Source organism: Astyanax mexicanus, chromosome 14 (genome assembly GCF_023375975.1).
Source record: "Astyanax mexicanus isolate ESR-SI-001 chromosome 14, AstMex3_surface, whole genome shotgun sequence".
Taxonomy (NCBI): Eukaryota; Metazoa; Chordata; class Actinopteri; order Characiformes; family Acestrorhamphidae; genus Astyanax; species Astyanax mexicanus.
The window spans coordinates 35,961,869-35,971,118 of NC_064421.1; the positions used below are offsets into that span (position 1 = coordinate 35,961,869).

Consider the following 9,250-nt stretch of genomic DNA (forward strand, 5'->3'; position numbering starts at 1 on the left):
CCTGAACGTACCTTATTTTGAGACCACCACATCCATTGGCTATTTAAACTACGCAGATGGAAGGCGAGAAAATAGACTGTTGGTGGGGTGTAAGATTAAAAGCTGAATTACTTACCTCTGGCTCCACCTTTGAAGGCTGAAGTACAAATAGCTGCAGAGCTGCAGTGAGAGAAGAGTGTTATTCATCATGTTACTGAGCTTCACACAGAAACCCTTACACCCACAGGTACCCTGCACATCCACTCACCTCCATCCAATACTGCCAGAACTGCCAGGATCAGGAACGGTGCCGTCTTCCCCACAAACTCATACATTACACTGCCGAACGGAGGCCCCACTAAAACATACACAAGCCATTATAGTTCTAACACTTAAATACAAAGTTACATGCAGTTATTATTAATGTCATCATACGCACAATCACACAGACAGTGCTATTGAACAGAATAAACAAGTACACACCCAACACTCCCATAGCAAGTCCACCCAGTGCAATTCCAATAGCGTTTCCTCTTTCTTCATCATCTGTATACACACTCGCCAGCATCCCCATACCTACACACACACACACACACACACACACACACACACACACTTTAAATCAAATATTACATATTTTCTGTATCTGTGCTATAAATTAATCATTTAATAATATATAATATGAATATCATTAATAGATCCACTATTCATTATTTTGTGTCCACTGTAAAGTATTCAGTATTTAGCATAGACTATTTAGTACATACTATGACATACTGGGTCCACTACAAGTAACTGACTGTCTACAATTAATCATTTAGTACTATCAACTTTTCAGTATCCACTATGAATTATTAAGTATTTTCTATGGATTATTCAATATTAACTATAAATTGTTTAGTAAATAAGATGCATTATTCACTATGAGCTATTCATTCTCTATAATAAATTAATCAGTATTCACTATAATTTTTCATAAGCATTACTATACTTTCGTGAGTATAAAGGGTGTGTGTATACCTGCCACAGAAGAGCAGGAGGATCCAACGCCCTGCATTGACCGAGCCAAAAACAGCAGCGTGTAACTCGAGGAGAAGGCAAACACTAAACAATTCACACACAGGGACGCATTAATCTTAAATAAACATCATTGTAAATGAATTCCAGAATTAAATTAATATCTAAATTACCTTCAAAGGATTTTTAAAAGTTAATCTAAAATTACTGTAAATGTGGTGATTTTGCTTAATAGATAAAAATGCTTCATGTTGATGCATGAAAAAGTCTAAAATGTGTGGTGGAGCATTAGCCACTTACTGATTGTGGAGAGAAACATGATGCAGAAACCAGCAAACATGGGGATCTGGTAGCCTATTCTGCAAACACAGGAAAACATCACCCAACACATTCTGAGAGTGTACACATTACTCCTGCTCCTTCTAGAGTGTGGAATCACACTCCAATCATTAACACCATTATTTAATGGCTGTACATAAATATGTACCATCATGTTCTCGAGTCTGCACTATAAAGACCAGAGGCAGAGACAAACAACTAGTTTACTTATTTGGAAGACCCACCCCCTTTCCCCAGATATTCCCAAAGTGTCACAGTCTTCATAAATTGGGCTCCACACTGGATTTGAAATGAAAAAAAACTGAGATAAAATTAAACTGTAGACTTTCAGGTTTAATTAAGGGGTTAAATTCTTCAGTTAATTATAGACTGAGATACTGATACACCTACTTCCTGGAGAGTGAACGTTGTGAAAGGTTTTTTCAACTCTACTGAAATGCAGACAATCTGTTCCAGCAAAGGCTGTCAAACACTTTATTCCAAATTGTAGCCCTTCATTTTTATGATATAGCAGAATAATGTTTTAAAAATTATTTTGGTGGGAAAAAATGTGCTAAAATAAGAAAACAAACTGTGAATTATCCACTGGAGATGGAAAAAAGTTTTTTCAGTGGACAGAGCAACACATCATAGTACAACCAGTCAGCAAAGGCACTAGACCTGTACCGGCTTCATTTTTGAGAGATGCTTCACTGTCGATGCTCATATACATTCATTGGAAATATGTAACACAGGAGTTTTCACAGCTGTGGAAAATAGTTAACAAACAGCTGATCTTTAATCTTTGTGTGCGTGAATGTATTTGTGCAGAGGTGTCAAGTAATGAAGTACAAGTACGTTTCTATACCTACCCAGAAATGTAGAAACGTAAAAATACAATTTTTCATCATAAAAAAACTTTTTAGACAAATCTTTCCATCCAGATAGAATGAATTTGTTTGTGGTTAAATAAGAAATATAAACATGCATCATTTCAACACGCTATTGGTTTATACGATCTATCACACCTGCACACGTCATGTCCCCACACTCCAGCAAGAACACAGCAGATGTATGTAGCCTAGTATGAAGATGATCTGTGCAGAGACTAGAGAAATCCAGACAACCATCCAACTAAGCTTCTTTAATATATTTACATTCTACTAAAATACATTAATTTACAATGGACATATATGCAGCTGAAACAGGGAGCCTAGTGCGTCGCAAATTTATCAACATTCAATATTCAACTTCAAGCTTTACAGTCATTTTGCTTTATATGCCACAGGGCACTATAGGAATATATATAGCACTATATAAGCTTAAGTTGATACTTTACCTTTCACAGAAGTATTTTTATCAATCTTCTACCTAAGTAATGAATGGGAATACTTTTAACACATTTGTGTTTGTGGGTGTATGAATAGGCTTCAGTGATTAGGATGACATACCTGTTGGTTAGGGGTCCTATGAAGGGGTTGGTAATGAGCTGGACGGTGGCCTTCGAGGCAAACAAGAGCCCCACCTTCACATTCTCATTCAGAAGCTGGTCATCCGCTTTGGGACAGTTAGAGGCATTGGGTGCGGAGGTGACTGTCGTGGTGGGGGGCATGGTGGGAGTGTTGAACTGCGGGCTGATGTTGGTCAAGCGTGTAGTGTTATCATACAGAGATACAATGGTCTGGAAGGTGCCGGAAGGGGAGCTGGAGGAATTTTTCCTCACTGCATTGGATGCTGCATCATCCACAGTGTACAGATAGCTGGGAATGATAGGGACTGTTGAAAGGAGAAAAGGAGCGAGAGAGGAAGAGACAGGCTTTAGATGAAAGGCATGTGATATTCTAAAGGAGGGACAAAATTACCTGTATTTGAGAAAGGATGCATTTTAAAAAGAGTCTTTCTGGTTGTAGTATTAATAAGAATGCTCAATATAACAATGGCAAGAAGGTGTCTAGTATTTCAGCTTTGTAGAGCTTGGCAATATATTGGTAATGATAAACTTAAAATACTTAAGATACTAAAAACTAGGGTTGGGTGGTATGACGGTATTTTGTTATACCAAGGTATTTAAATATGGTGACGGTATTGTGACGTGCCAAATCTGTACTTTGAAGAACGGGACGTTTAAAACATTCTGCGCATCCACAATGAAAGAGCAATGGGAGGGGTAAGCAGTTGGAGCTCACTGATTGGTTATGGGGTGGGGATTCTCACTGAGGGGATCATACAGCAAAAACTCAATAAACTCTACAGGTTTCACAAACTTTCACTGAAATGATCCGATTTACCAGTTTATTCTGCCGCGTGGGGTGTTCTGGTGTATGAGTTACTCACAGGTAAAGTTACTGCTGCTTCTCAAATGGACTTATAGCTGAGTGGAGTTTATTCCTCATCTTCTGTTTCTCTACAAAAGATGTGCTTTTATCTCCCTCATGCTTGTATTGTAATCCCATACAGAATTCTGCAGTTTTCTTAGGGTTTTCTGTCGTTATTTCGCGTCTAGCTCGAATGCTGTAAAAATAAATAATTCCACCGCAATCTGACCCCCACAGATCTGGCTCCCATTCGCGAGCAGAAACAGCTGTTAAACTGCTGTAGTGGAAACAGTGCTTATAAATAAATTAACAAACACGAAAATGAGGGTATTCAATCTGTAATTTCAGTTCCTTTTAGTTTTTTTCATTTAATTATCGTTTTTATTAGTTTCAGTTAAGGAGAACTTTCACTTTCAGTTTTCGTTATTTCATTCGTTTTCGTTAACAATAATACTTGCTTAGTTAGCTATATGATGATTATCATGCCATAGCTTTATATAAAATAAAAATAGTATTGGAAAAACACATGACTACATCACAGACTATTTCCTGGGCAGAGAAATAAAAGTCAAAGTATCCTGCTATTTAAAAGAATGGAAAATTAATAACAATAATAATATAGTTATGCATACTAGAGTTTAGATTGTCTGCACAAACCTGAGCCTTAACGCAAGCCTGACTGACCCGATGCCCGAATTTGGGCCGGCGAGAATTCTCACCGCTTTCCTGGAGCGCTGATGGGTTCGGTTGACGAAACCAAACAAAGAAATAAAAAAAAATTAAAAAAAAAACACAAAAAACAAAGAAATGAACAAAAACAACAATTTAAGATACGGTATTACCCCCCCAGTAATACCGTATACCACCATATAATCAGTATGACGGTATGAAAAACTTCAATGCCGCCCAACCCTACTAAACACATTATGTAATGATGCACCTGTTATGAAAGTTACCATATGTGTGTAATTTAATTCTAAAACAGAACGTGCATTTCCAAAGAGATGACACCATACAGAATGCAGTCTGGTGCAAATTGTCATAGAAATAGGGCAGGTCAATGTAGCTAAAATGTATTAATATATTTCTTCATTTTAATTCTGATATCAGTATGAACAAGTATAAAAGCCACTGTTGGAAGTGTCTTTAATTACTCATTAATGTTCCCAGGCTGTGAAAGCCTGTGGTGTTCTGCCCTTTCTGCTTGGCTTTTACATAATAACTAACTAATTTAGTAAAACATATCAAAGGCCATCAAAAGTTTATAGGATTTATAGGAGACTGTCATACATGCCGGATGTAATTTTCATTAGATCCAATGCTACTAAAATGTCTTAATTTTCTGTCCAGGCTGTCATATTGTGAAGTTTGCCAGAAGCTGTAAGACTCTTAAACTCCACCTAGCCAACACACTGCATCTACACTTTACAAGGACAATTACTGTTTACAAAAACACTGTCACTTTACCCTCACTCAGACACTTTATCACTTTTCATGTTACTGATATCCATCCATAATTATCCATGATGCTAGCTAGCAACATGCACTTTGGACTTCATGTTTCTGCTACTTCCCTATTCCTTTTAAATTATTGTATTTATCTTACTTATTTTATAATTACATTTTTAGTCTATTTTAATTTGCCTTTATATTTATCTATTTTAATAATTATATTAATTATTAATAATAATCTTTGTGTGTAAACTAGATCGTGAGAATACAATTTCATTCCACCCCGATATAATTACTGTGTTATAAGAAAAAATGAAAAAATAACTGACAAAAACTTAGAAAAAACACACCAAAACCGGCTAGGGTCCTAAGGGTTTTCTTTTCTGATATATCCATTTTCACAGTAGCTCTTGTATCAGCATTATTAGCAGAATCATGGTTGATCAAGTAACCAGCTAAAGCTGTTATAGCCAGAAACATACCTATCCCAGAATGAATATGTGTAGCTTTGCAGTTCATTTAATTCCTAAATCCTCCTATTTCAAATGAATTCATGTTGTCTTACATATAACTATGTGTACATGAAATTATTTATTGTCATCTAAAATCAGATCAGAATCAATAAAAGCATTTTAGAACTTTTTTATTTTGATAATTTCTTCTAATGGTCACCATATTCTCATGAACCCTCAGGCATGCACAGAAACATTCTTTTAAAACTGTCAGATCTACTGATCTGCACATGTTACAAACCCTATAGCAAACTACAGCAGATTCGGGTTCTAATTTTTAGATGCAGGGTCAGAGGTCATTTCTGAAAATCCACATATCCAAATTTGATATTTGTAGCACGCAAATAAGCCATAGATTGCCCCTTGAACGGCAGGGCATACCGTCAGTGTTAGAAGGGCCTGACCCATATTTGCAGAAACTCTACAACAAATACAGATTTTCTCTGCAAACACAATTTCAAAGAGAGAAATGAGAAAAGATGGTTCTTAAAGAGTGACTGACCACCATCCGTCAAACGGTTAACACCACAGGACACGCTTTCACCACACTCTCAGATACAGGCTAATAAATTTAGCTAGTTTTTCTCTAATAGCAAAACATTTACTTGTTTGATAAGTAAGGGTGGATTACTTGAGTTCTTTATTTTTGTGACCACATATTTGTTAAAAATGTAATACTTCAGATATTACTACATATAAATTATGACAGAAGTTTTCAAAGATGACACTGAAAGAATAGGCATACAATTTGGCAGAGCAAGTGGAGCCAATTCATATCTGACTTGGGATTTGTATTTTTTCAAGCCATTCATTTTTGCATATATGCTCAAAAAAAGCAATCTAGTTTAGATTCTGTTTTTTTGCAGCTGTTTGTGGGACTAACACTACAGTACACGTTTAATGAACAATATTAAATCTTCGTATTGTCAATTGCCTCGGTAAATTAACTAAAGTTATTTATCTGGCCACTATACATACTACATTATAACTGTCCTATATTTTATATTCTGTTTAACTGATTTTGTTTACCTTCCCTAAACAGAGGATAGCTCAGCAAGAAAGCTACTATACTGGCTAAAAATATACAGCACTACTGAGGTATGCTTCATTTAAAATTAAAAAGTGTACACAGGAAATTTGGCAGTGTTAAATCAACACTGTTAGTGTTAAATCAACACTTATTAGTGTTAGACTTTACACTCTCTGTGTTAATTTAACACTAACAGTGTTGATTTAACACTAACAGTGTTGATTTAACACTGACAAATTTCCTGTGTAACCAGGCTGTTGTGAACATGAAATGGAGTTTTAGCCACAACCCAGCAAACACAGCTGCATTGTGTGTTTTGGTACCCACAGCATCACAACATTGTAAAACATGTGTTTACAAGGTTATTTTGCTGCTCTCGTTGCTGTCCAATGAAAAACGGATCTTCATTTTGATCTATTGTTTGAGTGTTGTAGCTGCTCTGTACACTGGTTAAACAATATATAATAATTAATACAGCAATATAAATATTCTAATTATATGCAATAAACTCTTTTTGTACTTTTACTCTATCTGGGTCTGAATGTAAAAGCCATCAGCAAGAAGCACACAGGAGACCATTCCAATATATTGTGTTTATCCTGATTATTACTTTACATTTGTAAGGTCAGGGATTTAATTCATACCTAAAACTTGCAGCTTACCAATTAAGTTTACTTGTGTTTAGCTTATCCTAGTTCTGAAAACACCTTTAAAAAGACTAGTTAAATCATATTAAAATTTAAATTTAAATTGAATTTTCAGGAATGAAAAAGGGGAAGGGTTCACAAAATCCTATTATTCAGTCCTTCATTTACTGATTTACCTATTAAAAATATAGGATAACATTACTTATAGATAAAGCTAAACATAAAAGAAATATGTGTCACACAATCAAGTTTTCTGTTGTACAGGTCAAATAGACAATAGAAAGATAGATCTGTTTTCTCATATTACATTTTCATAATTGTTTTAATGTATTTAAATTTCATCTTTCTTTTTAGGTTTAAGTTTGATGATTTTTTTTAAATTTAATGTTTTTTTTTTTAGAAAATGTTCCATTGTTTACCCATTTTCACTGTTTTTGCATGCAATTTTAGTCTTTCCTTTCTTACTACAGTTTATGTCACATTTTTCATTCATTTTCATTCAGTTTAGAAAATCATAAAACTATGCATGAAACAATTTTTATTTATAAGGGCCATTTTAACATTTTGGTGTTTTGCAGTGACCATTGAAGATTCATTAAAGATCCCAAAGAGCTAATTTTAAAGATTTAAAAAGAGGCTGCTATCAGGCTAGAATATTACATATTACAAATACAAAAGTATTTGCCCCCTTTCAGATTGCTGTTGTTTTTACATTTTTGTTATACTTACTTTTAAGATTATCAAACAAACTTTAATTTCAGACAAATATAACCTGAGTAACCAGAGTAAATGTAAGCTCAGGTGTACTTGGGTTCTGCAGCAGAACAATGATCCACAGCACATAAACAAGTTGACCTCTAAATGGCTTTAAAAAAAACAGAGTCTGATTAAGATGCTGTGGATGATCTTAAACAGGCTGTTCATGCTCACAAACCCTCCATGTGGCTGAATTACAAGTGGACCAAAATTCCTCCACAGAGATGTGAAAGACTCATTTCCAGGTATCATAAATGCTTGACTGCAGTTGTTGCTGCTAAGACTGGCACAACCAAGTTATTGATTTTAGGGGCAAACACATTCACATAGGGCCTGGTTGGCTTGGATATTTTTTCCCTTAATAAATAAAATGATCAATGCTTTTAATATTTACTCAAGTTATCTTTGTCTTATATTGAAGTTTGTTTGTTGGAAAACTTTTAGTATGAAAAAGCAAAAATAAAATAAATATATAGGGGCAAATACTTTTTTTGCAAATAACCTGTTTAACAAATTAAACTGATTAACCTCTCAGACCTAATATTAGCTGATATATAACTGATATAGACTGCCAGTATACCACCTTTTCCAACTTTCTAGTGGGATTAATGTGTAATTATTGGACCTAGAGGGATCACTGCTATTGTGCTATCTAATAAACACCACATACAATAAAAATAATTTGGAAATGCAGCCCTAATTAAAACTTAATTAGTCTTAAGTTAGCAACAGCTGCTTAATTAATTAGAGCAGCTCCACAGCTGGGCAGCGGCAGAAGCATCAGGGCAGGGTGTAGAGAAAGTCCTCAGGCGGCGGCAAACACTCACCCACCACCGTCAACAACATATTGTCCAGCAGCAGCGCAATAAAGACGATGAGGAGGATGAGTCTGCGGGACTGCCTGCCCTCCCGCAGCCACGCGAGCAGCCCCACATCCCGGAACGCGTCAAATAATCCCATCTTCAGCCCGGGCACGAGCGCGGAGAGAGCTGCGCGAGCAGAGAGCCTGGCGCACGGACGCGGCGACGAGCACAGCCAGTTTCGATACGCGCTTCTCCTCACCAAGCCATGACCCTCCGGTGCTCGCGGGCTCCTGAGGGTTTAAGTGTGTGTGTGGTGAAAGTAAGCAGAGCCCAGGCAATCTATAACAAATGTTTGATCTGTAAGGAGAGACTTCCGTGCGTAAAAACGACCCCTGGCTCTCCACAGATTCTGCAGCCTCAC

General features: G+C 36.1%; 1 protein-coding gene across 1 annotated transcript in view; it reads right to left on the reverse strand.

Annotated features, from left to right (window-relative positions):
- Nucleotides 1-9,250, reverse strand: part of slc18a2 (solute carrier family 18 member 2) — a 65,149-nt gene extending 55,899 nt beyond the window's left edge. The window contains exons 1-7 of the mRNA XM_049463960.1: nt 8,854-9,250; nt 2,766-3,090; nt 1,297-1,355; nt 1,000-1,083; nt 463-555; nt 248-337; nt 116-159 (exon numbers count right to left, since the gene is read on the reverse strand). Of these exons, the coding sequence (XP_049319917.1) occupies nt 116-159; nt 248-337; nt 463-555; nt 1,000-1,083; nt 1,297-1,355; nt 2,766-3,090; nt 8,854-8,986 (828 nt within the window). The 5' untranslated portion in view covers nt 8,987-9,250. The remainder of the gene's footprint in view (nt 1-115; nt 160-247; nt 338-462; nt 556-999; nt 1,084-1,296; nt 1,356-2,765; nt 3,091-8,853) is intronic.